Source organism: Mizuhopecten yessoensis, unplaced genomic scaffold (assembly GCF_002113885.1).
Source record: "Mizuhopecten yessoensis strain PY_sf001 unplaced genomic scaffold, ASM211388v2 scaffold9157, whole genome shotgun sequence".
Classification (NCBI taxonomy): Eukaryota; Metazoa; Mollusca; class Bivalvia; order Pectinida; family Pectinidae; genus Mizuhopecten; species Mizuhopecten yessoensis.
The window spans coordinates 17,751-31,436 of record NW_018407907.1 but is presented as its reverse complement, the minus strand read 5'-3'; the positions used below and the strand labels follow the sequence as shown (position 1 = coordinate 31,436).

The following is a 13,686-nucleotide window of genomic DNA, read 5'->3' as shown; positions in this document are numbered from 1 at the left end:
TTGAGATAAACCGGATGGACATTGTTTTAGCATCTTAAACCGGACAGTGTCGTGGAGCATCTGAATCGGACATTGTGACGTCATCTCTGAAACTAGACAGTATTCCTCTGCTTAAGAAACTACGTAATATCACTTAATTCTTCATGCAGGATAATGTCATATATCATTGAAACTTGATAGTATTCAACAGTCCTTGAAACTGAGCATTGCTTCATAGCCCCTGGAACCAAACAGTGTATTCCAGACCCTGATATTGGAGAGTTTCTGGAATAATAGTTGCCATGAAAACCATCAAAGATTTCTTACAAGTCAACAACACCTGTTTTCTGGTAAACTTTGGAAGTGTAATAATGATGTTTATAGGTTTGTGGAATTCAGTAACTGCAGTAGGAGAATGTTCAATGTTAACATCTTCCCTCAGGAATAATCTACAGAACATGGCAATTCCTACTCGTCAATTGTGGACAAAAGCCAATGTCAGGACGCCATTCCGATGCGCGGAACAGTGTAAAAATGACGACGCCTGTGTGAGTTTCTTCTACAATCGGGACTCTCTATCATGTGTTGGACATTCCATAACATTGGGAATTACAGATGGATCCATGTCTGCCGTCGGCAATAAATATTATGTGGGTGAAGTCGGTAGGCAACCCTTAATCCTCATGATAAAACGTTCACCTCTAATATAATGAGATCTAAATTTACAAAAATTGCCAAATGTGCAGAGAAAATTCTTGCTTTGTTTGGCGCACTAGATCGACATTACTTATGCTTAGAATATGCGTTTTCTTTCTGTATTACATCATAAGGTCGTTGACTCTGCTGGTGGGCTTTCATGGGCCGCTACCTTATAGCTGAAATATATTCTGACACGGTCAATGAAATATTAGCCTTTTTGGCATGTATCTGTTGGATGTGGTAATTTCATCCCATCAAATGTATATACATGCAGCTCCATCAACAAATTATTTTTCTTTTCTCTATCTTTTCGGTATCAAAATATAAGGTTAGAATTGAAACCATTAGATTCAATTATAATAAAAAAAGTTTCCCCAACTTTGATTGTTAATTTGATAATATCAACTTGTTTATAATTATGTGTGTGTATGTGTTCTAATGTCTATGGCTATGTTTTTACCACTGTTTGCTACTATGTATGGATGGGGCTTAAATAAGCTATCCCTGCTGCCCCATTTATTTGTCTTTTGACAATGAAATTTATTGAAATTGATATTAGTTGAAGCATAACTACTCGTTGTATCCAAACTTGTGAATTATTACGTTATGAAGGGGTTCAAAAGTACGTTTCCCTTTTTCGCTGTTTATCTTCATATGTTTCGGAACATCTTAGATATTGACGTCCATCTTTTCACCTAAAGTACCATTGATGAGTCCTAGAAGGACGAAATATAAACATGGTGCAATAAAATAAAGTGCTTGCTTTGTTTGGCTATCTAGGGCGACTTAGTACATGTTTTAACTCATTCTCCCCTGAAGACACATTTGAACTCTTCCAACGCAAAGGTTGGAATAGTTCATTATTAAATTTCAGGGTTGAATGAGTTAAAAGGTGATTTTTCCTTTGTATTTCTTGTGGTTATTGTAGACAATGATACAAAGTAGACGGTGGGTAATACCTCGTCTTAATAATTACAAAACCTGTCCAATAGATGTTGTAGTAAGAAGTACCTATACGATTGATATGACTTCTTCCTGATAACAGCACCATATGATATATTTGTATATCTGTACGATACTTTTCCCAACTTTCACAAAATTTTCTACCATTTTTAATGTTCAAACTTTCTTTGTCACCTTTGGGTATGATTTCTCTGTCAGCCCTTAAAATAAGATAAGTGGCACGCTGAAAGAAACAACACAATGACGTCAGGGAACAAAATATATGACGCCATAATCAACTTCCGACATGAAAGGTCCTTTAAAAATGCCACATGCCACACTACTGTCAATGGAGCTGTGACTCAAATAATGGGATGAGAGACAAATTATGATCTCTAACCTTGGGGATGTAACAGACAAATCAACCCTCGGATCAATTATTTGGTTGTCTGACCCTGAAGCTGAGCCTGGAGTTTCACAACAAAACAGTCAATTCTAGGGTTGAAGGTTTCTATGTCACGTCTTCAAGGTAGTGGAAGATTATAGCAAGCACTTGTTTATTTCGTTATTAAATCTGATATATAAATGTTAATCTGACTTGTTATAAACAATATCGTTTTGGCACAAATGTTAAATGTGGCATCTGGAGGTACATTTCACTTTTTTAATAAAAGTTACACTACTATAACAAGCAGTTAAGCAATTAAAACAAATACAAATTTCTATTGTCCAGCTTAACCACTATGCTGGTCAGGATATACTCTATAAAAGTCACATCATTGGGCATCTGTTTTCTGTGAAGACATTCCTTTAATTATGACTTTAGATCAAGGAGATTACGCTAGACGTATCATGTTTATCTAAAGTCCAATCGCCCCCGAAAACTTTTTGTGACTATTTATGGTTAGTATAATAATATCTTTAGAACTTTATGGTATCTATGATAATGTAATAGCTCAAACATGTTTTTGCCAAAAAACGCTGCGAACTGACAATGTTCGGATATTCTTAGACAGTGCGCACTTTTCTTGAGAATTTGAGGGTTTTATTGTTCAATATTTTTTAAATGTAAGGAATCGAAGTTTAGCGTATTTAAAATAAGTTTCTTTAGGTCAAGATAGTGTATGATAGCCCCAAAGGAATAACATCATATTCAGGGGATATGAAATCATTTCTCAGTGCAAATCAAATAGTTTTATATCAATCGATTTTAATAAGTATGACAGAATTTCATGGCTGTAAATATTGAAGTAATCTGTCACACGAATAACTGTTAATTATCAAATATATCAATCCCTTGGTTGCTGTTATTTCTGGAGAATATTGATCGGGAAACAAGGCGATAGTTCAGAAATAGACATAAATATATATAAAAAAAAAATGATCAAAAATGCATGAAGATATGATCAAAAGTTATTGTTAAACGCAAAAGGCATCACATCCTAAATAAATGAGGAAACGATCTGAACTCAAAGTCGGTACAAAAAAGTTCACTCTGTCAGTACACAAAAACAAGATGCAAATTTAACGTATCGTTGTGTTGGGGTCGATGATGATAGTCCAGAAGCAAAAGAGTCAAAATTGCTCTAAGGGGTTGATGGTCCGGCTCTGGCAACTTTTGTTTGACTTTTGTTTTAAAGGCTACAACCTAAAATTCAATCGTTTTGTCGGATGCCAAGAAAAACAGATTATTTTATAGGATAATGGCACAAAAATTAGTTTTCACAAAAACCATTGAGGGTAATGGTTAGATCAGATGATTAACATATAATATTTACACTGTCTTCTATACCTAATGATGGAGTGTGACCACTGGTTCGCCCGTTGTCAGTATAATGTGACCGGGTGAGGCGTCCTGCGGGGTGTTTTCGGCAGTATGTTTCAGTGAGGTAGCACTATAAAGTCGGTATCAGTTCTGCACTATCACAAAGTGTCAAACACGAACATATCGCAGCCTCCCAAAACACACACGCAGAAAAAAACACCCTTTCGTGTAGACCATACTAGAATTAGTTGCAGCTAAGGTGTTGAAATTTTAAAAGCTTTTTCAATTCCCATAGCTATCCCCTATCAACTAATTTTAATTATTCATGCTCTTAATACTGTGAACTTGCGATATGTATATTCTATTTAAAAAGACGAATATACGAATATAAAAGGACTCGCCTCCCCTAGTAATGTGTTACATTAAGGTTAACGGGATCACGACTTTGATCTGGGTGTAAACTAAAGTATCTTCACATTAAATTATGTAATGTTGGCTATTAAAATGGATGTAAATGTAGCAAATCATAAAAACACAGAAACAAATTCCTGACTCAAATCGTTAATACAAACATAAACCACACTGTGAGATTTTTGTATGAGAATTCAAAATGTCCCTTCTCGGTACCTGCTGTCTTTTGCGTTTGAGTTTATACTTAGTTAGTTGTGTGTGTTGATGCTGTAGTATATACTGGCCTTTCACCAAGGCGGCCGGGGTTCGATTCACCGATCGGACGTGAAAAGGTATGGGGTTACATGCACGACCACTTGGTTTTCTCCGGGTACTTCGGTTTCCTCCCACATTAAGACCTACTGAGCGCTAACATTGGGGCTAACAAGAGTGATTTATATAAGTTAATATAACTTGTTTCATAATTGTTATATAATGTAAAATAAATTTACTTTTTATATGATTATCAATCGTGCAGACTCCGAAAAACTGATTTTAATTTATTTAAGTAAGGTAGAGTATTTTAGAAAGTCAATATGAATTTTAAAAAGATTATCAGCATACCTTAAATCGTCATTCATGGAATACAATATATATGCTAATTGTATTTGATTTGTTTTGATGTTTTGAACAACCTCAACTATAATGAGATGCTCTGTCAATTGTTTTATAAATCAAGGCATTTGTCATTTAAACGTCAATTATTTTCTATTGTTCAAGGTGAAGGTTATATAGGCGATGTCTGTACTACGTCTTCGGATTGTTACGTCACAGATTCGGAGTGTCGCAAAGGAGCTTGTTGGTGCGCCGCCGGATACAGCTTTTGGCCAAGTTCGAGATCATGTGTCCAATGTAAGTATATAGGACTAAGACCACAACTATTTTTACTATATGTTTCATTGTAACATTAAATTTCAAAATAAAATCCCACTATTTGATAGCCAACTTTCCCTCTAACCTGGTCAAAACAACATCTTGAGAGTCAAAATATAAAAATATCAACATAGCATGTTGGCCTTTTTCTTAAGATAATTTATGCATGAGTCCCCAACGTCAAATATAAACTTCCGGGTCAGGGATAAAGGTCAACGCAGGACTTTTCCCACAGCACTCTGCACCAAAACATACATGCACACTATATAAAATTGACACAAAAAGTGTGAGATTGTTATTTCTAAAGTATTTCAACACCAAAATTGTACACCAATATCAAGTTCTAAGAGACATTGTATATTTTTAGTAAATTACCTATATGTCTAAGGGATTTCATTCATGGGTACTGAACATGGACAGCATTTAATTGTGACTTCAGTCCAAGTGTGCTTTCTTGTACAGTTAACAGTTAATTCTGTAGGCAATAAACAACGCATCTTTTCTAAAAGCATAGAAGAGACTTCCAAATGAATTTCTGAAATGTGAATTCTTTCCGAAATGTCGAAGGCTGAATTGCACTTGGGATATTGCCATTATTACGTGTACAGTCTATACTGAAGTGTTTGATATGTGGTTTGTCTTTGTCACTGCTTTTAACGTGTTTTGACAACCTGTCATGTATTTCTTCTTGTATATTTTCCCTTTCTTTGGGCTAGGATGCTCACTCGCCTGTCCACTAAACTATTTTCGGTACTGATACGGTCGGCCACTTTACTATACTGGAATGTAGGGCTATCTCCAACTATTGGTGTTTCTAACCTTTTCATCCCCTAACTCTATTTACTTTTTATATATGCTATTTCTGGTAAAGTATTTAAATACAGCATATCTTTTTGTATTTATTTTTACCATTATTTTACTCATATTATGCTCTTTCGTGCTTGTTTATATTTGAATAATATAACTACTCTATATATCTAAACTTTTATTGCATATTTATATATATTGAAATAAGTAGACTTTGCTTTTCAATTCCACTATTATTTTTGTACAGTCAAGGTCAATATTATCTCTTTTTGTGTGTATTCATTAAATTATGCTTGATTCATAATATGATCTTGTAAATATGATTGAATTCCACAACTTCCTAAAGGAGTTGACGTTTTATTTACTGGTTCCAGCTAAATCTGGGGGTTTTAATTTTCCGATAAAGCGGTCCATTATTTATATTTTCATGGTCTAGGTACTATATAAATACAAGATTAAATACAAGATAGATGATAATTGAGAGTGGTCACATCCTTGTGCCTTTATACTGCGTTTAGTTTATGTAATTTACGTTCGATAAGGAAAAAGAAAGAGTTACGTGGCATTTGCTAATACATCATTCAATTAACAACGTAAAGTCATGTGATTAAGGCCTAACGATGGAATCATTGTCCGGACGATATAAATTGCAATAGTAGGGTCGTTCATATTCAATAGTCAATGCTCCAGTGATCTCTTCATATGATCTTTGCTTTTTATAAACATCGCTTTAATCTCCTGTTGATCTTAAAATCCACAGGATACAGGTTTCGGAGGTGGGTTCTTGTCAGTACACACATCCAATAATATTCTATAAACCTTAATTAAGACTACGATCAATATTGTATAATGAGGTTTTGTATTAGAGAATAAGGAATATGATTGTATGTTTAGATTAATACTTCAGTTATATTTACTGTCAAATATATCTTTTGTAGTAAGATTATTATGTATTTTGTGACATTTTATCTATTGCCTATGAAAAAGAAGTTGTTTTTAATATACACAGCGTATGACAATAGTCACTCTACATAATCAAATGCCATCTATAATGCATGTCTTCCATTCAGTTCTTCATATTTTTTCAAGTAAAACACAACGTTTCGATAAAGACAGTAAAAGAATGCAATTACAGGATATATCTCAATAATTGTGTAGAAATGTTTTATATGGAATGCATTTCTGTACTGTGAAACAAGTTCACTTACTAAATCAAACTAAATCACTTAAAGCAAATATATGTATAGCCATTGACGTAGGGTTCTGGAAAGCATGTTATTCACACTTGGAATAGAGCCAAAATTGTATCTGGTGTTTACTTAAATGCTGAAATGAAGTTTAAATGCAGCTGTCAAATCTATCTACTATAATGGATGATTATAAATAGATTTATTTTGCAACAGCGCTTAGAAATTTCGGGTCAAGTCAAAGACACGGACAACTACTGTGAAAACACTAATGTGTGAGGGTTTTAATTTCGTGGATTTCGTTGGTACTCTTCATCAACGATTGTATAGGTTCACGAAGTAATTACTGGTTTGACATGAACATATTCTCCGTATCAGAGACATATATAATATATAACCATATGTCTCTGTTCGTATGAATGGTAAATCGCCAGCTGAATGTATCATTAAAACAGTAAAATAGGACAGTTATAAATTATAAGGATTTTTTCATCAACATAAACTTCCATTTATACAAACATAATGCATGTATACTTACACAACTCCAACAACCCAGGTGGAGTATAAACTAGTCTGGAGTGGATGTTGCGGTATCTGTGCTGTAGCATTCAATTGAGGTGGCACTATAAATGATGCCGTTGGAAGCACGGTCCTACTACAAACAGAACACATTACATCTCCAGCGCACACACAGACATTCACACATAGAAAGATATTAGCCAGGTGGCATAGGACTAGTAGTTAGTGCTGATAAAGCAGCTCCTGCGAATTCCTCAATCATTGTGTTGATTAATATATATGCTCATTGTATGAATTGTATATCTATGTAATGTAAAGCGCTTTAGAGTGGCTTATGGTAGCTAGATAGGGCGCTATATCAAATGCTGTATATTATTATTTTTATTATCATTATTATGCATTTTCAACGTCAACAGAGAAGATCAATTGCTAAACATGGTCTAAGGTAATATCGTTTTCTGTATGCTTACGTTTCGAACACGGCTGACAATCGTTCACAGAATGTTTCATATTCCTAATGATATTGATTTTTGATTTCGTGGGAACTAGTAACCCAAGAAATTATGTTCCCACGAAAGTTTTTGGGCACGCAAAGAGGGTCCCACGATTTCACTGTACTTAAAAATCATGAAAACTTGATATACTGGATCACAATATACAGTTGTGGGAACGCACAACGCACCAAAAATACCGTGCGCACACCGTGCATATATCGTTCACACACCGTCCGCACATCGTCCACACATGGTGCGCACAACTGTGCGATTTAACAATCGTTCGCCCCGTTGTCCGCTTCTCTCCGCACATCTGTGCGATATGGTACACTTTGTCGATCAATATTACGGAATGGAAAAAATACGGAATGCTCGTATGCAATAATGCACTGTAATTTCTCATCACTATAATCAGAGACGTATACGTCTCTGCTATAATTAAGAGTATGTACAAGTTAACAATGCGTGTAATACAGTATACAGTGACCGTCAGACTGTCAAGAATGGGTTTGGCTCCTCGGTAAAAGAACAGCTAAATAACAATTTGATGAGTGACCGGAGTTTTACCTGGCCTGTACTTGACACATAGAGCTGATATATGATACCGTATGACCGTTATGAAAACTCAACTGGACGTTTAATATTTGTTATTTGCATTCGTTTTGGTCCATAGCTTCCTTCATCTGGTTTTCACACCTTTGCGAGTTACGTAAGTGCCCAGGGCGGGATAAACTACGGTATAGGTACAAAGTGGCAATGTTTACCTGTGTAGCCGAGACTGTGTTGTAAATTTACACGTGTCGCTTAAGGTCGTTTAAAAACCCCACAAAACACCATGTCTAAATTTAAGAAAGTATAGACAGAAAGATAAGCTAAAGGATGTAGTTAGAGTATAGAAACATACTAAAAATTCTTATTTTAAACGAAACCGTATATATTTTCAAGCCATTCCTTAATTTACACCAACCACGATTGTTATCGCCCAACGTTCGTCGATCGTCCGCACAAATGTGCGCAAGGAATGACCGTCCGATTTTTTATCGTTCGCTCTTCGTGCACACATCGTTCACACACCGTGGACACATCGTGCGCACACTGCACATCGTGTAACGTTGTGCGATCCCACAACTGTAGAAAAACTGAATTATGATTCATATTGCTTAAAGTGATATAATGGATGCTCAGATGTATTAAAATTGATCTGTTATGTCTGGTGTCCTGAATACTCAATTATGCAAAAAATATATTCAAAATTACGTTTTAGGCATGTTTGGATAGTGTTGCATCATTTTCATATATTGTTAAGATGTAAAAACCATACAACAACGTCTGGCATTTTTCGTTACAATTAGTCGGTAATTGATTTTCATTTAAACGCTATCAGATGATATCGACTCCTTTTAAGAGGCCACATTCGTCTTATTAGCGTGCATTGTGTATGATTTTTGTGTTTTTGCGTTCCAATTAGAATTCAATTTAAAAAAATGAGGAAAATAGGCAGTGACTAATCATCGTCCTGAAAAGTCGCCAGGACAGAAATCACAAGTTTTATTGCTGCATTCAGCACAGAGAGGACGCATGGATGAAAATTCTTTGAAAATAACAAAAAAAATATAATTGTATTTCTTTTTAATGATATTGTATTTATAAAATAATTGGCTTCACCATTCCATGACAGACATGCTATTTTAAAGGTTGAAAAGTTTGAAGACAAAAATAATCCACCATTCCTGTGCTAGGCATACAGCGACGTCTTAACCCCGGTTAATGTAGGATGTTTGAAGTTTAGCGCTAGGTAACGCCTCTCTCTACATCACAAAGACATGTTGAATTCGAATCTGTTTTGTTTTCATGACGAAATGCACTTGCGAAAAAGTAAGGGAGAAAACTTTCACTGTATTAATAGAGAATAGTATCAAGATAATGAATAACAAAGATCAAGATAGAAGACATATGTAAAACGAGCAGCATTATTAGATTATCCATATGTAAATATTAGTATGTCCACAGCACCATAACCGTTCTATATATTGATGTATTCAGAGATATTTTTAAATGACGATCTTATAAACTGTCAATTATAACAGAAAGGCATTAACAATAGCTACAGCCAAAATTTAACGTCTATGCGGAAAGACAAAAACGGGAACAAAAGCAACACAAATAAATAAATACATATAAATTAATTAATTATTGAAATGAATAAATAAATCAAGAAAAATATTTACATACAAATAAAAAAAATAATAATATCAAGAACTCATATGAAACTTCATATTTCATGTTTCGGCCAATTTTATGCATGGCCTCTTGGTTCAAAGATGATAACACACACATATATACACACACAGGTGATTACGCCTTTAAGATTTGATAATAGATACAGTATGCAGAAAATAAATTGCACTGCACCATACAGATGCTTCGTCCTCCTGTGACATGTATTTCACACAGCTTGTCACTAGTAATCAAACTCGAAAGCATAAAGCATCAGAAAGTCACCGGAAATATATTTCAGATTGATAGTATCGTGGGAACGCAGGGACATTCTGGGAAAAATTACAGAACAAAATTAATTCCTCAGTTAGTTATTGACGTTTGAAATAGATCACAACAGAATGTGGTCAATGCTACCATAGTTAGATCTTCTAGTGAAAACTAGAAATGTAATCTTATCAGTTGTAATTATTGACACATTGTAACCTCCACATGGAAATTGTGATCATTTGCTTCCGAAGTAGCAATATATATGTGAACTTTTGAAATTATATAGTTGACACAAATGTAAAGCCTTGAATCCTATTTCGAAAAAGTGACAAAATAACATGTTAATTTATTAATTTTATCTTTCAGACTGCACCACATACGGGAATGATTTCACCGAAGTGCTTGGTAACGGTATCTATGAAAATGACGAGGAGACCATTCTTAATGTAACATTTGAATCTTGTACTCAGTCATGTGTGTCGGCTACGCGGTACACGTGCGTCACGTTCGATTACGGTTGGAAGAACAGCAAATGCTTCCCCCAGAGTGTCACCAAATTCGACAAACCAACTGATTGGTATGAGGACAAACTTGACACTGGATACGCCCACTACCAGCGTGATTGTCTTTGAATGATTGATGATCAGGCTTGTAATTCCTAGAAATTGCACTGGTCATTCTTGTTACTGCAATGGTTATTCTCGCCGAACGGACAGTCCATCTTACCATACATGTAGCTACAAAGAATGTTTCTGGACGGGCTGATGTTTTTCATCATTCTTGTAACCATAAGTGATATTTTCTGTTGGCAAACGGCCTCTCTTACAATTTATTGTCCTGTTATTGCAAGGGGAAATTTTCTCAGGACAGACGGTTTATCTCATCATCGCCTTTTACAACAAAGAAGGTTTTTCTCTGGATGAGGAACGGTCAATCTCGCCAGTCTATTTACGTACTACTCTCCTGTTTGGAGATTGTCTACACAGTTAATTGTATATTTGGTCCATGATAAGTGCCTGAAAATTTTGTGATGTCTTTTGTGTTACTACGTTCTCTTTCTTCATTAAGATATGTGAGGCGGCATTAGCCGAAGGATGTATCCTGAACTTATTTGAAATGTTTTATCTCTCGCTCAACTCTCTTTATTGCATATTTTCAAATAAATCAGTTTCAGAATAAAAAATAAATAAAAAAATGTTTCAACAACAGCTACCGATTGCAATGTATTACATGTTTTACATGTTTTACACAGGTTTCTCGGAGTGAGAAAAACGTTAATTTTTGTTCAAGAACGTAATAGTGATAGCAGATTATAGTTTAAATAACAACTTACAGATATCTGATTGAGATTTTGATTAAATTATATGACGCGAGTCTCCATATATGACTTCATGTTCACGATCAATAGTAAAACTAAAACCATGTCAGAAATGTCATCCCAATCCGTGGTACATCAATCTATAATTTAGTTGTGGTTTGGTTTGTTTGTGCTTTAGGTCCTATTTACATTTATGGGTGTGCTTTGTGTTGGTGGTGAAGGAAGACCGGAGTACCCGGAGATAAACCAGCGACCTGTGACCAGTACCTGGCAACTGTCCCACGAAGGCCTCGAACCCGCGACCCAGTGGCGGAGGGCTAGTGATCGTAAAAGGTCAGAAGTCTTAACCACTTGACCACCGTCACCAACTTAAGGGTTGTTATAATGCCAATTAAGATTGATTCTTATTATATGTATATTTTATAAGTACATCTTAATATGTCACTCTGTGAACTGATGAATTACCAATGTTCATATGTCGACAGGTTAAAAAGACACCCGATATTAACTTATTTATTTGATAACAATTATAAAACAAGTTTCAGTAACTTGAATTAAATCATGTTTGAGTCTGTCTATATACCCGCAGGTCAGGGCTTTGGTGACTCGATTGTAGATACACAAATATGGCAACGGTCACTTCCTGGAGGGGGCGTCCCATAACAGAATTAATGTTTCGGAGTAGTTTGATAGTGGTTATGAACATGCAACGTCACATTTAAGCTAAGGAACTTGGTGTATGTATGATAGTAATTATAGAAATAACTACAAGATTCCCATCAAAAATGTATTAGTGTAAGCATAAACTATTCTTTTGATTGATGGGTATATCCAAATAACATTTACACAGGTTTCAAAGAATAATAAATTCGACAAGACAATCATATAATGGACGGCCGTTACCAAGACTATCTTTGTTCAGAAATTGTTATATGCAAAGGGACATAAACCCTATAATGTATACCACGGAACGTAGTGTTACCATTCCTACATTTTATATGCGTTAGAGTTCTTTCCCTTCCCTGTTTCCTGACGTAAGTGCAATAACAGAAAAGGTAACATTAATATAAAACATTTACAGGATAAGTTTTTTATGGAAATGAAATGCTTACGAGCTAATAAATCAATGTGTTTGCCTCTTTTCTGCACACAATATAATCATACTCATAATCATATGTTTTTCTTACAAAGTCATTCTGACGAGGAAATAAATCATTTTGTTTCTCTCTATTCTGTGCATTATCATAGTGTTTGAAATAGTAATACATACCAGGTATTAAATCAATTTGTTTGTCTCTATTCTTTACACAATGATATATTCATATATAAGCATATTCATAATCAATATCTTTAAAAGTTAATTCGTATGAGGTAATAAATATATTTGTATATCTCTCTTCTGCACACAATCATATATTGTTATATAATCAAAATCATTACCTCTGCTTTTACATTGGAAAGTAATGCATACCAATTGTGAAAAGATTCGTGGAGCACAACCATAAAGTGTTTATATGTGACGTTTCGATGACCAGTACGGTATGTTCTCTGTCACCTTCATCAAATAAATGACCAGGGGAGCGTATGTACACAAAGGTGTAACATATGTATGTACAAGATACGGAAACCCAAGAGGGAAAGAAATTCAGCCGATTAAAAAGGAAGCAGTCGGAGTCCCAGATCAATAAATCGGCAATTACAGACCACGTCACACAGAAAAACCATGTGATTGACTAGGATAACTGCAAGTTATTGGACAGAGAGAGCAATCTGTGGAAGCGACAGATAAAGGAAGACATCTGAATATTCCGCAGTGGTCCCGTTCTGAATCGAGATGAGGGGGCTCATAGACTCTTGCACATCTATGACTAGATATTAGACAAAGCGTAGCTAAATCGAGTCGTTCGGTACATATATAACAAGTAATGGTAGATACGCGTACAGCGTAGCCGAATCGACGTCGATTTATTATTGTTTTGTTCAGAATGAACAAGTTTATTATTGTTGTATAGTGCGATATTTTTACATCACAACATAGTATGTTATTTGTACAGTATGTATAAATGTATCATTGTTGTGTAAAGTATGTGGACCTTTGTTGACATTTTTGCTATGACACGGTAAAGTACATGGTTGTTATAATGTTATTCATACACAATGTGCAAT

General features: G+C 35.0%; 1 protein-coding gene across 1 annotated transcript; it reads left to right on the top strand.

Moving 5' to 3' along the window:
* Positions 1-11,277, top strand: LOC110457507. Its single transcript, XM_021508820.1, has 3 exons — positions 1-642; positions 4,556-4,687; positions 10,569-11,277. The coding sequence occupies exons 1-3, from the start codon at positions 282-284 to the stop codon at positions 10,832-10,834; spliced, it is 759 nt and encodes a 252-aa protein (XP_021364495.1). The 5' UTR covers positions 1-281; the 3' UTR covers positions 10,835-11,277.
* The last annotated feature ends 2,409 nt before the right edge of the window (positions 11,278-13,686 follow it).

Coding starts and splice junctions, on each gene's coding strand:
- LOC110457507 (XM_021508820.1), top strand. CDS start 282: ATGAAAACCATCAAAGATTTCTTACAAGTCAACAACACCTGTTTTCTG. Junction 643..4,555: donor ATATTATGTGGGTGAAGTCG/GTAGGCAACCCT, acceptor CTATTGTTCAAG/GTGAAGGTTATATAGGCGAT. Junction 4,688..10,568: donor TTCGAGATCATGTGTCCAAT/GTAAGTATATAG, acceptor TTTATCTTTCAG/ACTGCACCACATACGGGAAT.